The sequence below is a fragment of the Onychostruthus taczanowskii genome, unplaced genomic scaffold (assembly GCF_017590055.1).
Source record: "Onychostruthus taczanowskii isolate IOZ18803 unplaced genomic scaffold, ASM1759005v1 scaffold74, whole genome shotgun sequence".
In the NCBI taxonomy this organism is placed as follows: Eukaryota; Metazoa; Chordata; class Aves; order Passeriformes; family Passeridae; genus Onychostruthus; species Onychostruthus taczanowskii.
The window spans coordinates 1,141,487-1,160,648 of record NW_024505229.1 but is presented as its reverse complement, the minus strand read 5'-3'; the positions used below and the strand labels follow the sequence as shown (position 1 = coordinate 1,160,648).

General features: G+C 49.3%; 1 protein-coding gene across 4 annotated transcripts in view; it reads right to left on the bottom strand.

Annotated features, from left to right (window-relative positions):
* Positions 1-1,577: 1,577 nt before the first annotated feature.
* Positions 1,578-19,162, bottom strand: part of SRGAP2 (SLIT-ROBO Rho GTPase activating protein 2) — a 99,771-nt gene continuing 82,186 nt past the window's right edge. For 2 of the 4 annotated variants that reach the window (XM_041422596.1, XM_041422597.1), the window contains exons 19-23: positions 18,832-18,911; positions 14,159-14,339; positions 13,199-13,345; positions 10,741-11,068; positions 1,578-7,393 (exon numbers count right to left, since the gene is read on the bottom strand). In XM_041422596.1, coding sequence (XP_041278530.1) covers positions 7,010-7,393; positions 10,741-11,068; positions 13,199-13,345; positions 14,159-14,339; positions 18,832-18,911 — 1,120 coding nt within the window. In that variant the 3' untranslated portion in view covers positions 1,578-7,009. The other 2 variants (XM_041422598.1, XM_041422599.1) reach the window with 2 other exon arrangements.

Here is a 19,162-nt window from a genome sequence, read left to right as displayed (position 1 = left end):
TCTGCTATCCTTTTAAAATTCCCAGCTCATTTCCTTTCCCTGGTTGCCCCATCAGCAGGATTTCCTCCACAATCCCATCTGAACCCCAGGACTGGATGTGCCCACAGGGGACAAACCCTGGAGTGGTGGGAGAGCGCATCTGGCACGGGCTAGGAGGGAAAAAAACCCGACCTTGAAAGCAATTTGTGACAAGAATTAATTGTTCCAGCTGGTGGCAGCAAAGCCCGAAGAATGAAGGACGAGCAGCGAGCTCTGTGTGCAGCAGGGACCTCGTCCTTGGGGTCAGAAAACCCGAGAGTCCCACGAGCCCAGTGCTGTCCCCTCGGTGTCACTGTGACAAACCTGTGACACGTCCCTGAGAGCTGAACCCTCCCAGCACTCACCAGGGTGTTTCTTTGTTAAAAACCACCAAAACCCATTTCTTTGTTAAAAACCATGGGGTTTGTGAGGGAGGGTTGGCCCCACCTGTGGTTTGATGAGGGTTTAGGAGATAATCACAGTGTCTTCTGCTGGGCAGCGACCAAGGGAAAATCAGAAATCCCTTGTTATCTGTGCCACCCCATTGCTGTCTGGCTCCTGTTTCATGTTTTAAAAACAAAAAGCCATGAGCAGCGTGCCCAGCTGGCTCTGGGTGGTGCCACAGGGGCTGCTGTGATTTTGGAATTAAAACATCCTGAATTTCCTGAGGAGATGTGGGACAGGGAGCACAGGGATGCTCAACCCAGGGACAAGGGGGAAAAAATGCCTCAATTCAACATCAAACCTCACTGAAAGTAATTCCTTCGAATCTTAAGAAGCCAAAATGAACAGCCCTGCCACGTTCCCCCTCCATGCTCTGAAAAAGGCCCATGGAAAAACCGAGATGGGGGCAAGCTGGTAATGATAAAATAATGATCCAATCCATAATCTCGATCTTAAATCCTCTTTCCTGAGCCAGTTGGGGGTCCATCCTCCACAGGACAATGATGAAGATTAAGCATTTTTAAATCAGGTCACTGCCAGGGAAGTGTTTGCCCCAGGGAATCCTGCTGTGGTGGCTGCGTGCGAGCCCGGGGTGGGGGAACACAGGGCTGGAATCAGGAATCAGTGGGCTCACAGGAAGAAGGGTTTGGGTTGGGAGAGACCTTTCAAATCTTATCATTCCACAGCAGGGACACCTTCCACTCTCTCAGGGTGCTCCAGCCTGGCCAGAGACACTCCCAGGGATCCAGGGGCAGCCACAGCTGCTCTGGGCACCCTGTGCCAGAGCCTCCCACCCTCCCAGGGAACAATTCCTTCCCAATATCCCATCTAAACCTGCTCTCCTTCCGCTTCAGGCCATTCCCTTGTTTTATCACCACATCCTCAGTGTCCCCCTTCTCTCTGTGCCACCAGGCTGCCCCTGCCATCGAGTGTCCCCAGGATGGCACCAGGAGCTCCTGGCTCCTGCAGATCCTTCCTCACCCACTCTCCAGCACCTCCAGCAACATTCCTGAGCATTCCAGCAGCCCCCCAGGCCATGCTCTCCCTCTGTCCCACTCAACCCCAGGACATCACACACCGGCACCCTCAGGTCAGTGTTTCCACCATACCCAAAACATTTATTTCTCCAAAACTATTGCTAATGACAATGGATACATTTTGTTGCCCCAGTATGGATTTAACACTTCCAACACATCGACTCCTAATACTGTACAAGACTGTACCAAAAGGGGGGGGGGGGAAATAAACCAAAACAAAAAAAAGGCTGTACCTCCATATTGTACAGAGTTCTATGTACAAAGTACAATTTTACACAGTTTAATATATACACCATATATATATTGGTGTAGAAGACATGAAACAGTGGAAACTTGTTTTAGCAAGAACATTCCATCCCACCATGAAACAACTGCTGCTGACAACCCCAGGTTCAGACAGAAAAACACAATTCCTACACTTTGCAACCCGATTTTCCTGCCTTCCAGCAGGACCACTGGAAATCAGAGATGGATTTCAGCAATTGCCCTGTTTGAGCTACATCGAGCTGGGCTTTCAGAGAAGCTGCTGCTCACAAGTATTGCTCCAGCAGTTTGGCACACTCACGAGTCCAACCCCTCGGGCTTGGGTTGTTCTTCACACCTCAGGGCTGTGCCTGGAGGAAAGGCTGGTGAAGTCCACTTCAGGAGTAAGGTTACTACAGTGCCTCAAAAAGGACAGGCCCACCTACGATTCCCGCTGCAAACTGCTGAATATTTACCCTGTGTGAAGCTTGGCAGATCAAGTACTAGCACGGCAGGGAGCTGCCTTCCCTCTCCACCTTCCCTTCTTTTTGGCCCATCGTTGAAAAACACTTTCATCCCAAACTACGTTAGAGGAAGCACAAAATTTAACAGAAAAAAAAAAACCAACAAACCCCAAACCAACAAAACTCTTGCATTTTCCAGGCCTTGAACTGCTGTTTTTGCATCTCTAGATCCACCCAAATAGATGGTTTGCTGCTAGAACAGCCTGGAAAAGAATTCATCTGCCTTGTGGTGGGCGGTCGGCGGAACCGCTTGTGCGCGACACAGCCGGGGCCATCCCGGCCCCGCAGGCACAGGGTCAAGTATTTCTATTTTTGTTTCTTATTTTCAAGTAGCAGGTTGTCACACAGACACAGAGACATGCAGAGAGCCGATGTGGAAGGAGCTCAAACCCCAAAGTTCAGTCCACGAAGCGCTTGGTGATTCCCCAGAGCTGGTGCTGGAGCATTCCTGGGGGAAGGACGCTCCCTCCTTTCCACCTCTTGTGCCACTAGCCCACTAAAGGAACAGCTTTATGTCCCCACCTGCATTTGTGGGGCATTAGCCAAGGCCAGACAAACCCACAAAAAGGCTGGGTTTTTTTTTTTTGTGAAAGCTAAAAATCTCAAAATAAATAAATCCCCAGCTTGTTAAACTCAATTTCCTGTCCTGGACAGGCCCATGAGCAATGGAAATGCCCCAATGCTCCTCTTTTCTGTGGGTTTTGAAGCAGTTTTTGAAGCAGTTCCCTACCCAGGGGAGTGCAGTGTGTTTGCACTTTGGGGCACATCCCTCTACACCCAGGGCTTGGTCCTGCCAAGCACAGGTGCCCCTGAGCAGTGCCACACCTGGGGGGACAGGGGCACCTCCTTGCTCTGCCTCCTGTGCTCAGGGATGTGCTGGACAAGGGGGTGAGCTCAGCCTCTCCTGGGATCCATCCAACTGGCTCAGCAGGGATTTTTGGGGCATTTTCCCACCATTCCTGATTGCTCAATGAGGGCAACACCTCCTGGAAGTGTCCCCTCCACACGGATCCCACCGAGGGAGCGTTCCCACGCCCCCGGGGAGGATCTGAAGTGCTGAGAATCAGAGGCGTCGATTTTTGCAGAAGAACATCTCCCAAAAGCTCCATAAATCCCCAAAGCTACGCCACACTCCGCTGAATGTGAGGTTTTTGACACAGAGAAGAAGAGAAATAAGGCAGCAAACTCCACCTGCAATGAGCTTCTCCTGTCCCAGTATTGCTGGAGCTCTTCCAAGTGCGCCGGGTCGGCCCCGTACCAAGTGCAAGGTGGGGAGCTACAACAGATGGGATTTCTTGCCAAGCTGAAGTGTTTTGATTCAGTAAATAAATTTATGAGAACTCGGTTATCTTAACCTACTTTTGTGCAAGAACAATCTTGCCTTAAAAAAGAAAAAAAAAACCAACAAAAAAAACCTAAAAAGAAAAAAAATCAACAAAAACTCCCAAAACCCAACACATGAGGTATTCAGCACAGGAAACCCAAAGACTCCTTTTGAACAGGTATCAAAATACAGACAATATACAACAACTTTTTTTTTTTTTTTTGTTCTGCTGTCACAGTGCACTCTAATTATTTACTCATTTTTGTTGCAATAAAATACCCAATACAGATAAAATGAGAGGGTTTGATCGTGTCTCACTGCTCGGACACGAAGGACAAATTTACAATTCATAAACTTTGGACGACCTCAGAGAGGCAGAAATTAAGCAATGGTTAAAGCACACTGCTCCATTCCCAACTAGGGAAATAACCCAGAAAAGGTCTGAGCTTCAGAAACCATTCAGATTGATCACCTAAAACCGTGTTTCATTTTAAAAGTTTTTAGGGTTGTTTTTTTTTTTTTGCTTTGGATTATTTCAATCCAACACCTGATGAACAAGGTTCATACAAAGCACTATCCAACAGACAGACGTCATTCCAGTTATCAAACACTTCTTTTGTCTTCATTATTCGACACAAACGTTACAGGAAAAGTCATGAAAAGAGGAATTTCCTTGGAAGAGCTAAAATTTCTTCGGGATATGAAGATGTGGAGTGACATTGGTACCTCCCCAAGCAAACCACTGAGTCAGACCTGTCCTCAGGGAGGGAACATTTCCAGTTCCTCCTTCCCACCTTTCCGGCAGCCGCTGCTCACAAAACACTCGTGGCAAACGTCCTCTCAGCCTTGTGTGTTCAGAGTGAGGAGGACAAGCTGAAAATCTCCTTTTTCCCCCATGATTTTGTGTGTGATTTTCTTGTTTCATCCCTCCCACGTGTGATTTTTCCGCCCGAGGAAGAGGAAGGAGGAGCTTCAGCCTGTCCTATTGCTTGTTGTCAATCACAGTGCACACCAGAATTCCAGTTGAGTTGCTCCATATCCAGGTGATCCTGCCAAGCACCTTGCCCTTGGCAGCAGGATTGTCCCAGAGCTGTGGATGCTAGAGAAGCACAGTAATAATTCAGATACAGACAGTTGCTGTTACAGTAACCTGAAGTCTTTTTTAAAATTTTTTTTTGTTTTTTTGTTTTTGTTTTCCATCTAATTCCACACTTCAGACCTTGAAGCTGGAAAAGAGCAGCTCCTCCAATGTGCTGTGCGTGGCTGAACACTTATTCTTAGGAATATTGAATGCTAGGCATAAAAATATAAAAAAGAAAATAAGGCATTAAAATGAGGCAAAGTCAATTTACAGAGATCCTGCTCTTGACACAGATTAACTTTGGTCATTTGAGACCAAAAAAAAAAAAAAAAATAGAAATGAAATAAAAAAACCCAAAAATTCTTACTAAAAAGGAAATGCCAGAAAGTTCTGCCTGAGCAAAAAACTACAAGTTTAATCATTCTTTTTTTTTTTTTTTTTTCCCCAAAAGAACAAGTGATTCCTTGGTGGTAGAAGTCCATCAGAACCTGAGAGCAAAGGTGGCTGGTGGCACTGGTGGCATCTCCTGGAGGGGCAGGGACAGTCACACTCGTACCGTGGGGCTCCCCCAGGGAAGCTCAGGAGAAATGGGAAACGAGGGGTGTTCTCACCAAAACCTTCCCAGTGCTCCCCAGTTCTTGCATGCCCTTAACTCAGGGCCCAGAGGAAGCTGGCTTTTTGGAAAGTCATTAATTATGGATTGATTGCTTCTGTAGAAAGGGGGTTGTGCGTGTGGGGATGGACAGGGATGCAGGAAGACCCTGTTCCATATTTCCAAATATCATCCTAAATGCATGAGAAAAGGACATTTCAGCAACTCTTCTTTGTTTCTTCATTTTAAGTGCCAATTAAACTGACTTTGCAGTCACCAGGAACTCACAAACTGCAAGGAAACTCAGCTTAAATGGGTGAGAAAAATGACTTTTCTTATCTCGTCCTGAATTCATTATTTGATGGCAGCCTAAGATGTGCAGCTCGTTTGAAATCCCAGAAAAGCTGAGGAACGAGGCGAGCTCAGGGTCAGCCAGTCTCCACTGCTAAGTGGCACAAGCCTTTTAATTATTAAATTAAATAACTGTGGGCACTGTGGAGAATTCCCAGGGGAGTACAAAAGAGTCCGTGGATGCTGCTGGCTACGGATAAATACAAATAATACCAAAGGATTCATTCATTCACAGGTCAGCCCTGCATGGAGCAGGCATGGCAGGGAGCACGGGGGGCAGCCACTGCAGAGGCCACGTGCTGTCACACCCCTGTCCCCAGCAGCGGTCCCTGCTCTGCTCTATAAGAGCACAGAGGGACAAGGCAGGGAGCTGAGAACTCCTGAGCGAAGTTTTTACAGTGCTTGGTGCTGGGATGGGGGTCAGGATCTGTCCTGAGGAACGGGCAAACCAGCAGAGTGTGTCTTGGGGATGGGCTCCCAGCAGAGGATGCTTGTTTTCAAAATTATCTCTTTTTTTTTTTGTTTTACATTCAGTCTCCTGAGAGCAAACACCACATCAGAGCCCACGGGCTGAAAATGCCACTGGAAACAATAAAGCTGCTTTTAAATATGGGAGAGCAGAGGGGGAAACCAGTGAAGATTGTCCATAAGCAATGACTGGGCTCTTTCTTGTGCTCCCAGAGCTCAGGAAAACATGTTTGTTTCTATTTGCACAGACACGTCTCACGTAGAACTCCACAAAATCTACGAGTGTTCCAGAGTAAACTCATTTTCTCCATGACAAATAAAGCATGAGGCTGGATGGCCAAAGGCTCTGGCCCTGAGGGGGAGGAATGGGGAGCAAACAAACAAAACCAGAGGATGTGATGGAAGTCGAGACAGACCCTTAACCACCGTGGCACCAGCGGGCGACGGAATAATAATAATAATAATTATAATTATTATAATAATAATGCACAAGAAACAGGCATGTCCAAGCTCCACGTAACCAGTGGCACCAAAACATGCAATAGACTAAAATCTATCCTATTGTTTCCCTGTGGTAAATGAAACACAGAATACAGAAGTCACTACACCAGTATCCCAAAACAGGACACCACCAAATGTTCCTTCCAGCGGCCGAACGCTTGAACAAGGCATCAAAACCAAAATCCAACTCATCCCTTGGTGTTTTCCTGCTCAGCTTCACAGTGGCTCGTGGATTGTGGATTTCCCAAGCGTGGCAGGAGCTGTCCTGGGGACGTGGGATGAGGCTGTGGCCGCTCAGGAGCTCCCAGCAGCTCCCAGCAGCTCCCCTTCAATCCAAGGATTCGTTAAATAGGAATTTTAATGTCTTTGCCAGAGTCACTCCGTCTGGAACAGCAGGAGTTGTACCCAGAGAGCAGCAGGGGTGCATCAGACAGTACAGGACTTGTCAGGGGGCTGCTGGGCTGCAGAGGAGGCCACGCCGGGGGTGCTGGCGCTGGTTTTGGGGAACACGGCGGGCTTGGGGCGCGTGGCCGGCGGCTTCACCTGCGTGGCCATTTTGACAGACTTGACGGGCCTGAAGGTGCAGGGGATGTCCCCAGCCGTGCTGGCACTGCGCTGGAACGGGGGCTCAGTGTCCTTGAGGAGCTGGGTGTGCAGGGGGCTGGAGGGCTCCGAGGTGGGGGCCACCACCGGCGAGGTTTTCAGGGGCTCCAGGGTGTCCAGGACGACGTCGGGCGCGTGCTTGACGCTGCTCTGCCGCTCCAGCTCCCGCAGCTCGTTCAGGGCCGAGTTCATGGTGGCTTCAATGTCCTGCAAGCACAGCAGAGGAGCACAGTGAAGGCACGGCCCACACACACAAATCACCAGGTAAAAGCCAGGTTTTGAGCATGTTTTTTGTTTTCTAAACCGAACCGTGCAGCGCCACATCCTGCGGCCAATAATCACGAAAATTTTCCAGCAATAGGGAGCAAAATAATTGCTAGCACTGCCTTGATGCTAATCTGACCCTTCACGGCTCCTGATGCTGCCCAGACTTCAAAGTAAAGACCCAAATGGCAGCAAGGAACAGAAACCAAAGCACTGGTGCCCATTCTTGCAGTTTATTTGGCACGTGAGGTTCAGGAGAGTGAATTCCTGAAGGGAGCACTGATGGCTTGGACACTGGGCCACACACTGAATGCTGAAATCCTCGTGGGCTCCTGCTGCCTCACTGGTTTTCCTGCTGAGCTGTTCCCAGAAATGTATTTCACAGGACTCAGAATTTTAGAAAACACAGAAGATGCCAGAAACACGTGTAGCAACCAAAACTGGCCCTTCTCCTTCCTCTTAAAAGTCATTACAGTTGTTAACAAATAAATACAGAGAACATTTGAGCTAAAACCATGGGGGTTTTGCCTCAGGACCTACACGTTGTCTGCTGGAGAGTGCAGTGGTGCACAGAACTCCCTGGGGAGCAGGAGAGCTCAGCCTGGCTGTGACTCACACTTTTGGCTGCAGCTTTCCAGCTTCCTCAGAGCTTTTTCAGGGGGTGGGGAAGGTAAATCAGTCAAGGAATGGTGGAAGAAAGCAGAGGCAGAAATCTGACGCCTCCCACTCTATCTTGAGGCCAGGCAGATTTTTGTTATGAAGTTGGGGAAATATGTAAGATGGTTATTGCGTGGTGCTTGAGCAGATACTACAGAGAAAAACAGTGATTTAACACAGCTTGGGTTTTTCTCCTTCCTCTTTTTTATTTATTTTCCCCTCCTCTTTCCTTTTTGTCCCCAGACTCTTCTCCAGTGAAACAATGGAGTGAAGGTTCTGGCAGGGAGAGGAGACAGAACAACTTCAGTCAGAGCCTAACTGAAAAAACAAAGAATCTGATTTATATCAACCAAAGCCTCAGAAGGACAGGGAAGCACGAAGACAACAGGAGCTGTACACCACATTTCCACTTTAACAAATGGGCTTAAGGTAGTCAAAATGGCAAAATACAAATTCCCATCAGCATTAAGCCCATTGAGTTTTAATGTGCCCCTTATTTATTATGTGGAGCTGCTGTTTTGCCAATAAAAATTCAGTTTATTTTTCACATATTTCCCTCCTGCTCCTTAGGAACCTGCAGAGCCTGAGCCAGGCAGAGCAGTCAGGTCTCCAGGGCTGGCTTTGTAACCTGAGCCTGGAGCATTCCTTGGCTTCAGGCAGAGCCACCCATCCCACCCTGCAAACAGTGGGTACAGACAGATGCAAGTGCAGGCACATCCACCTGGGAAGAGCCCTCTGGAAGAGGGAAATCTGTAAATTCACATCTTTTATAGCCTGACTTCAATGCCCCTGTGTAAATAGCTAACTCCTGAAAGCCAGCAGGGTTGTGGTCAGAGCTGGTTGCTGATCACACTCTGAGCCCTGCAAGAAGATGAGGATGCCACTGGAGCACTGCACTCCCCTCACCCCAAGTCAGCAGCCTGCTTTTATTTGGGCTCTGCTGCTCCGTGTGCTTCCCACGTTGTGGGTTTGTGTGTGCTAAGTGTTTTAGTGGTGATACTAGTAGGAATACCTTGCATACTTCAGTGTGTACAACAAATAACAGGCAAAACTATCAAAAAAGTTTTTATCATACAAGAGAGATAAGTGGGAAATGGATTTGCAGAGAGTTCTCAAAATCTTGCAGAGATAGTAGATGAAAGTATAAACATGGATGTCACACCACAGGCAAGCCTGCACCAGTGACAGGAGAGAGTTAAATCCACAAGAAATACTTCATTTCTCTCATGTCTTGAAGTTATGGTTGCTTAATTCTCTGCTGGCAGCTTTGGAATCTGTGTCACTTTCTGAAATGGGTGTTTTCAGTGTTGAGATGAAATTCTGGGTAACCAAAAGGGCCAAGTTTTTATGAAGGAAGGACCTGACTCAAGCTGCACCAAGGGAAATTTAGGTTGGATATTAGGAAGAAGTTTTTTACAGAAAGGGTAATGGAATGGCTGCCCGGGGAGGTGGTGCAGTCACCATCCCTGGGTGTGTTTAACAAAGCCTGGATGTGGCACTGGGTGCCAGGGTTTAGTTGAGGTGTTGGGGGGCTGGGCTGGACTCAGTGATCTTGAAGGTCTCTTCCAACCCAGTGATTCTGTGATTCTGTGACTGTTTACCTTCCCTCAGGAAAGCAGCCTCAGTGCCTGCACACAGAGAGGATGAAAGCCCAGACTGGGGCTGTGTCCTAAGCTCATATTGCACTGAGAGAATCACAGAATGCTTGGGCTTGGAAGGGACCTCTGGAGTCCAACCCATTGTCCAGGCAGGGTCACCTGCAGCAGGTGACACAGAAACTCATCCAGGTGGCTTTGGGGTGTCTGCAGAGAGGGAGACTCCAGGACCTTCCTGGGCAGCAGTTCAGGGCTCTGCCACCCTCATGGACGGAAGCTCTTCCTCATGTTGAGGCTGAACTTTTTGTTTTAATCTATGGCTCCTTGCGCCGTTGCTGAACAGAGCGTGGCATCATCCTCACACTCACTGGGGACATTTTATCCCCAATTGTCTTGTTCTGTTTATACTGAATAGTAAGTTTTGCACCTCTAAGACTTGTTCCAGAGAGTGCAGGGGGAAGGAAGAAGCCGCAGTTTGCTTTCAGACACTGCACTCACTCCTCCACATTCCTGCTCCTGGACTGTGCTGTCTGCGGATGGACAGACAGCAGGACAGAGCTCTCCTTGGCTTTTAGTTAGTTTTAGCTAGCTGAGGCAAAGAAGTTCCCTGGACTGTGGTTTTTCTTTTTCTTGGAGCTGTTTAAACCTGCTCTGGACTGAACACCCAGCAGAGCACCGGCAGCTCCACCTGTGTCCCCTGGCCGGGCCTGGGCCGCGGCATTTCCAGCACCGAGGGACTGACCAGAGACTGAGTGAGCCAAACTGCAGCCCAGGGAGGGGACTTTGCCATCTCTTTTTGGAGCAGCAAGAGGTTTTATTGTTTAATATTGTTTGGGTTTTATTGTTTAATGAACAGGTTTTTTCCTCACTTTTCTCCAAGGAGGTATTTTCTCCCGAACCGGTTGCGGTTCGGGGCTGACTGAATCTGCTTTTCTAGAGGAGCCCCTTTGGGGGTTCTCTCCCAAATTTGCCCTGAACCAGGACACCTGGCAAAGGGATTTTCATAAAACACCAGTGCCACACCACAGTGCTGCCCACCTGTGCGATGACCTCGGGGTCCAGGGGCCGGTGGTTGTTGAAGCTCTTGGAGCGGCCGGCGGTGACGGCCTTGCGGATCTGCGGGCTGTCCATCCTGCTCTTCAGCGACGAGTGCCGGCTGATGGAATTCAGGCTGCCGTGCCCACTGATGGAGCATTTGTCTGGAACCTCCTTGGGAAGACTTTGGCTCATAATGGGCTGAGATGAGGGCCTGGAAGCGGCTATGGCCCCGGGGGAGGCTGGTTCTGCCAGGGAACTACCTAGGCCGTGGCTGTCACTTTGACGGAACGCTCTTCTGATGCTGCCTGACTCTGGTTTCTTTCTTTGCCTTCAGTCACAAAAGCAAAACAAGTCAATACAAGCAGGTACAGGGCTGTCATTTGAAGATATCCCCCCAAAACAACACACAGGACAACGGGGAGAGACACAGAGGTACCCAGCTTACAAAGAGACCCAGGGGTTGAGGGGTGATTGCGGTACAGTGAAATAATTTTAAATTATAAATCATTCCAGTTTCACGCTTCTAACAACAAGGCTGAGTCCTGGCAGCTGTGCACATTCATAGCAAAACCAGAAAACTTGGGTGGAACGTGATTAACTTGGTCAAGAGGAGAAGAACTTATACTGGAACAAAAAAAAAAAAACCAAAACAAAAAAACCCTCTGTGCCATCGACAGGTTTTGATGATGTGTTTTTATTACATTCCAAGAGCAGAGCTACAATCTTTGACTGGAGGACACAGTATAAGTCTACTAAGCTCCTGGCCCAAGGCATCAAGTTATTTTTTTCAGAGATCAGCAAGCAAAGACCCCCAGTTTGGGGTTAATGATCATTTCCAATGATTGCTGGTGGTAGGAGATGGTTCTTTTTCATGGCTTTGGCAGGACCACAAGGCATGGGCTACAGATAAACCAAGGGATGATGTCAAATGGATGAACTGGTCCAAAGAATTTAGTTTCTACCCCAGCACCATGAGGTCTGACAGCACGATTCCACTCAAATCATGGGAAGGCCAATGCAGCAGAATACTTTATGCCATAGGTCTGAAGCTTGGCATCCATTATACAGGGAAGGATCCATTTATATATAGCACCAGCCCCATGAATAACTGCAAGAAAGTGTTAACTCCAGTAGGATTTTGGCATCCAAATAATAATTCAGTGGGTGGCACAACTGTCATTGCGAAACCATCTGATTTAATTTTGCTCAAGTCTGTTCACACATAGGTCAGAAGATTCATTCCTAAAGAAAAAACAACAAAATGAGTCTTATGCTACTTATTGCTAAATATCAGGTTCCCTAGTAAAGGGAAAAAAAAAAATCCCCAAAAACTAGGGTGGACATTCCCCAGGCTTCTAAAAACCACTACACACAACTGTACCAAAACCAGCAGATGGTGAAGCTCCAGCACAGGTCTGTTATTGCACAAATCTCTCCATAACTGGCAGAATGGCCACTCCAGTGGCTCAGACAGCAAATATCATAAAAGAAAGCCCAGATCCCAAGCTGATGCAGATTAACAGGGCTTCCCAGATATCAGTGGAGCTCTGCTGAATCCCATAAGGAAGGCCCAGGCACTCTAGGCCATGAGCAGGGTCCAAACCTTTTAAAAGGATGCATTTATGCTAATGCCTTTATAGACTACATTGTGTTAAATTAGCTGAAGGTTAAGAACATCCCCTCCCATCAAACTGTAATTATCACATAAAACCTTCACTGCACAATGGAGAGAGGTGGGGGTTTTTACCACAAAGGAAATAATCAGAAATATACGGGGATAAATCTGTCTAGAAAAACTATTTAACAGATCATGGAATTTAGTCTGCTACTAGCTTGATTTTCCAGCTTTTTATTATGTTGAGTGTTGGCTAAAGCAACAATTTCTGGTGGAGGAGGCAAGGTTAGAGCAACAGGGGGTTGTGCTGTTCCACTGCAAGCATATGGTTAGTAACCCGAGGTGAGGAGTGCTGCAGAAACAAAGGAGTGCTCCAGGCAGTGCCAGCTGGTGGGACTGCAGGTATGGCATTTATCACAAACTGGGACACAGCTTCCTGGAGGAACTGTCCCCCCAGCCCATCAAACAGCACGTGGCAAACGTGGGGGAGACGTGACAGATCACACAACACGAGGAGGGATGGGGACAACGACACGAGATCTCAGCCCAGCACTCCCCTCCCTTCCTCTGTCTGCTCAAGGCATAGAACAGGGCACATTTGGGAAAACAGGACCAGATGGCACCTTGGAGACAGGGAAGAGAGGCCAGTGGGGTTTCAAATGAGTGATGGCCACGCTGGTGACAGAGAGGGGACAGCAAAATGCGAGTGAGTTAAAAGAGGGGGAGGCAGAGAGAAAGGGTGGCAGTGCTGGTTAATGAATCATTTTCAGGGAAGGAAGCATTTCACTGGACTCATCACCAAGCTCTTTACAGGCAGGGGAAACAATGCAAGGCTGCTCTTACTTGTTGATGTTTGCAAGGTAAATGTCTGCGACGTGGCCCCCGCTCGGGCAGCTGGCACCAGCTCTGGCTGTCACCTTTTCCTCCGGTGGCTCAGAATTGATTTCTATTTCCGACTTGGGGCTGGACCTTTCCGACATCCCATCCTCACTAGGAAGGAGGAGGGGAGGGTATCACAACCACAACAGCAGCAGCAGTGCTGGGTTTCCAGTCCAGCACTGTGCAAGTGTACAGCAGCACGGTGTGAGGGTCCCGAGAATCACCAGTGTCCTTCAAATCACTGAATGGTTTGGCTGGAAGTGATCTTAATCATCTTCTTCCACCCCCTGCCATGGACAGGGACATCTTATGCTGCCCCAGGCTGCTCCAAGCCCTGCCCAGCCTGGCCTTGGGCACTTCCAGGGATTAAGGGCAGCCACAGCTGCTCTGGGCACCGTGTGCCAGGGCCTGCCCACCCTCCTAGGGAACAATTCCTTCCAATACACCCATTCTAATCCTGCATCCTACAGCTATTCCCCCTCCTCCTGAGCACCTGATTCCTGTGAACACCCTGGAGAGCCCAGCTGTGCCAGACACCAGAACAATTCTTTCATCACCCCTCCACCTCTGCGATCTCCCCTGTGTGAAAACCTGAACTCTCCCGTGGCGTGTGGCCACAAAGCCCCATGCCAGGGTGGCACCACCCTGCCACTCCTTGGGGACATTTGTGTGGATTAGTGGGCTCCCCTATCAGCCTTCCCCTCTCCAGACTGACCAGGCCCAACTCCCAGAGCCTCTCCTCATCCAGAGCTGCCCTGCAGAGCCACTTCCCCCAGGAGGGAAGGGACACGAGATTAAATCCCACCTTGCACTCAAACACCTCTTGTATCCCACTGCAGCTTCTTAGCTGGGTAACAATTAGAACTCTATTATATTAGCACACTGCCTGCTCTGCAGGCAGCCCAGGTGAGGGGTGGCACCTACGTGTCCTGCACCACGATGTACTGGTGGGGGATGAGGCCGTCGATGCCGTTGTGCCGTCCCTCCCACCAGTCGTCCGAGGCGCGCTGGTAGAGCAGCAGAGAGGCTCCTTTCTTGAAGGACAGCTCCCGTGCAGTCCTGCCCAGGTAGTCAAACTTGGCTATGGCCTCTATGGGCTCACACTCTAGGAGATAGAAGGGAATAAAGAGCATTTCAATCAGCACCTGGGCTCGGGGGAGCAGTCAGCAGGTTAAACCTGCCACAGAGCAGAGCGTGAAGAGGAGCAAGTGTTCCTTCTTCAGGCAGCAGAGGGCTGGAAGCAGGAAGATTCACAGGGGAACCTCTAAACTCAAGGATGTTGCCCTTTCATCCTTTACCCTCAGGTTTAGCTTTTCTATTTTTCAGATTCTGTGCTGCTTTAGTGTGTGGGTCTGGGCTTCACATTAAGGGATGGTGAGCTCTCTGCACAGAGCAGGGAGACAAAACAATTCCTGCTCTAGCTGGGACCAAGGACAAATGATCCAAATCTCAGGCCCAAGAGCACAAACAACGTGGGCTGAAGAAAGAAAAACAAGAAGGATGGGCTAAAGCTGGAATTGGACAATTAACTCCAATATGCAAATGGACCAAAACTTATAAAAGTGAGAGACCCTGTGACCAGTTGTGCATTTTTGTGACCATTTTGGGTTGTGCTGCCCAAGGTGGATCTATTGAGACCTCTTAATAAATCCCTGCTTTATTCTTTAGCTCTGTCTGGTCTCTGTTGTAGCTCAGCCTTCCCAAGGCATTAACCTCATCCCCACACAGAGGGCACAAAAAATTTTGTATTTTCCAAGCCCCAAATCCCCTCACAGCAATTCAAGCCAACACTGATGGAAAAGACAAGGGCAGAATTAGGGTTTCATTAAAATCAAAAGGGTTTCATTAAAATCAAAAGGCTCACACTCAGGAGATGGAAGGGAATAAACAGTTCACTGAACTCACTGGGCTCAGGTGAGCAGTCAGCAGTTTAAATCTGCCACAAACCTGAGTATGAAGAGGATAAAGTGCTCCTTCCCTCTTAAGGCAGCAAAATTCAGAGGGGAACCCCTAAACTTAAAGATGTTGCCCTTTCATCCTTTACCTCATCCCCACACAGAGGGCACATCTGTATTTTCCAAGCCCTAAACCCCCCCAAACCAATTCAAGCCAACAATAATGGAAGTGGCAAGGGCAGAATTAGTGTTTCATTAAAATCAAAAGTCTTTCAGAGGTGGGAAGCAGTCAGGTACATTCCAGACAAAAGTCTGCCCAGGGTTCTCTTCCTTAAAAGCAGCTGAAGTGAATCCCCTGGGCAGGCAGGGGAGGGAAACATCCTCTCATTCCAGGCTGCTTCAAAAATAAAGCATCAATTCAGAAGGAAATTTCTGCTGCCTGTGAGGCTCACCTGAGCCAGGAGAGAGGAATTCTGGCACGGTGGGAGGCCCTGCTCTTCATCAAGTGTCATGGAAGCAAAGGAAAACAGGCAGTGCCTCCAGAGCTGGGCTTGGTGCAGGGGTGAGGACACAGAAGATGCTCTGTGCCCACTCCTGCAGAGCTCACACAGCAGCTCCAGCCATGCCCTGCCACTAATCCAGGTCCCTGCAGGACTCTGGTATTATACAGAGGCACAATAAGGGCATTTAAGACACTCAGGAAAATCAATGTGGAATTCCCCTGGATTATTTTTAAGGCTCTGAAAAAAATCTGCCACTGTTTGAGTGTAAATGTGTATTCAGGCAGCTGCTGGTTCTGGGCAGGGATCAGGGGAATGGAGATGAGCTCAACCACACAGCCCCAGTGGGCTCTCTCTAATTACTTTAAAGGAGCTTTAATGCAGCCAAGCAATCCATGGAAATTGAGTTCTTTCCTGGAGAAAGAGATTTGTGGTTCCTCTGCCCTGATCAAAGAGAGATCTGCCACTCCACACAGAGATCTCTGCACCACAGGAAGCCTCTGCAGTGCAAGAGGAAGCTCAAATGGGCTGAGAGACCAAACATGAGGCACAGCTTTTCCAGTTATTCCTTGGGAGAGGATATGCTCCAGGGGCTGGAGCTGCCTCTAGGCTGCAAGGAGGTAGCAGGGCTTGAGAAAATAATGGTGTGAATCCATCTGAGCCAGCTGGAGCTCCTCAGCCAGGCTGAGGGAGCAGAGCACAAGCATCAGCCCCCAAAAAGCCCCACCAGCACCTGAAATTACCCAGCACCAAGTGAGTGAGGGCAACCAGCAGCAGGATCTGAGATCCACCCCAACAACCCCACCCTGCCACACCTGACAGCTCAGAACCCTCTCAAACCACCCACTCCAGCTAAGCCTGTGCTCAGACTCACACAAATGCCATTTATCAGTCCTCAGCAAGCAGCCAGGGACTGGGCAGGGTGGGAACAGCCTGGCCCATGCTGGCAGCTTGTGGCAGACCCCCCAGAGCACGTGGGTATCTGGGTTTGGCTCCTTCCTGCCTCCTGCTGGCTCTGCCAGCTTGTCCTGACAGTGAAAACCACAGCAATGCTGGTTTTGGTGTCCCCCTCCACTGAGGAAGGGGATGGAGTGTGCTTTGGTGAATTCCATCTGCTTCATTAAGAAGTGTTTATTGTTCCAGATGAGCGTGGCACTCAGGTTTCTTATGGTTCCAATTTGCTTTTTAGGACTCTGGCTTTTCTCCAGAGGACTGATTTTAGACTTTAATTTCCAGTAGCTTTTTCCTACTTACACTTATGCTCAGAGCAGAAAACTGTGTGAATGAAGAGCAAAAAGGCTAAGCCAAACAATTCCCCCTGCCAGTCTGACAGCTTGGGCAGACAAGCAGCAGATTAAAGCATTTCCACTCGTATTTATAATTTAACAAACACACAATCTGCTTGCCTTTAAGCAGCCCTGACCTCTCATACCTGTCTCAAATCGGTTCAGGGAGGCTGATGAAGTGCACAGATGCTCTCCCCTCACCCCCAAATTCCTCCCTGCAGTGGAGGTGGCTGGGATGACAGCTTTACTTTGGGAAGGTTAATCCCAGCCTCCCCAAAGAATTTTGGGAGGTTTGGTCCCATCTGAAGGCAGGAGGAGGGAAAAACCCCAGGAAGATCTGTGGTGGAGCTGTACCTGCTGAGAGGTGTGACCAGGGTGTGACACTGCACAGCACAATTAGCATGAGGCTCCTTAATTAACCACACGCTGCTGCTCCCTCAAAGAGACCCAGCCCCAGCTCCTCAGTGCCAAGGGCTCCCTCCCAAAAGCCTCCTATGGAATATTCCACAGAGGCTGCAGGACTCCATCCAAAACACCTCCCAGCCTCACCTTGCCCAGGGGCCCCAGCTCCAGAGGCTGCAGGGCAGTGGCCTTCTCTGATCTCTGCTCCTCTGGCCCTCCCAGTCACCAAAAATACCTAAAACCCCCCCACAAACAGCACAGGCTGGCAGCAGGCTGCAGGCCTGATGCCAGGATTCCCTCCCAGCTGTGGGATCAGGGCCTGTCCTTCCTTACAGCTATTAAACTCCCGTTTCTCAGAGATCCAAGCTCCTTACAGCCACTAAAATTCCTGTTTCTCAGAGATCCAAGCTCCTCACAGCCACTAAATTCCTGTTTCTCAGAGGTCCAGGCTCCAGGAGGACACATTCCCAGGCATTTTCAGAGCTCCCACTCGTCAAGCACACCACTCAGCTGAAGGCAGGCAGTGCCCACTGCTGAGGCAGAACTGATTTCCTTTCCCTTCTCACTGCTGTGTGAACACCAGAGGGTCACACAGAAGGGACAGAGCTGCAAGATCAGAGCCCTGGGAGCCAGGGATGCCAGGGGAGGTTTGTAGGCAGCTGCTGGAGCAGAGAGGCAGCACAGGAGCACCTGGCAGGGCCACTGAGCAAATTGCTCAAGGCCAGCTCAAAAAGGAGGATGCCTGATTTGAAGGGAATTCTGCTTCCCACCTCTGCAACTGAGACCATCCAAGTAAAACCACCCCAGAGCTGCAAAGGGTCTGAAGACAGCATCAAAACCCTGTCCTGCCCTGGTGGTCAGCCTGCTCAGCATGCCAGGGATCATCATTTCACATCAGTCACTTCATCCTTCCTCTGCTCTGGAGGGGTCTCACAGGATGTTCCCCATCCCAGGAGGAACCTTTGGGAGCAGCAAGGACACTCATGACTGCAGTGTCACCTTTTCCTTAGGAAATATCCTGGAATTATCAGCTTTGGTGCCTCTTTTCACTGATCAGACAATAAATGTAACTGAGCTTCCTTAAGGAAATCCAAATCTCTGAGAGGCCCTCAGGATTGCTCTAAAACCCAGCTCTCAGAGAAGACAAGCAGCTTTGGGGGTTGTTTTGCTCCCTTAAAGGGCTTTGAGCACCCAGAGCTCTCCTTCCTGAGCCACTGACAGCAGAAATGCCAGGAACAGGCAGAGGGGAGAGGGAGAGGACACTGAAACACACCCAGCCTCCTGCTGAGACCCCGTAAGAAGCAGGGACACGTTCAAAAATTTCAGATAATTCTGGAGATTCCCACGCTGATCCTCCACCTTTGTACCTTCAGCCACCAAATGCTGCCACGTGATGCTTCCAGGGAGTGTTGTGATTCAAACTCCACTTTGGATGTGTCAACAAGCACAGCCTTCCCTGCCTCCCCCAAGGCAGGCTGCACCAGTTTCCCCAGTAAACACCAGACTTCCCATACCATCATCACTGGTGTGGTGCTCAGCTGTGACATCCTGCACTGAATCTTCTGCCAGGGCTCTCTCTCCGTGAGGGCTTTCACTGAAACAGAAGGAAACAGGGACAGCTGTAACTGCTGGGAATGGAGATCCCTCATGGCCAGCCAGCAGACAGAACTGGGAACATGCTGGAAAGCAATCAGACAGAACTGGGAACATCCTGGAGAACAACCAGACAGAACTGGGAATCCCCCCATCAGGAGTCAATATTTAGGTTGTGCTGCTACAGACACTTTGCGGATGCATCTGCTGAAGTGGCTGTGGGTAAAAATCAAGCTGAATTCTTTGTGATCA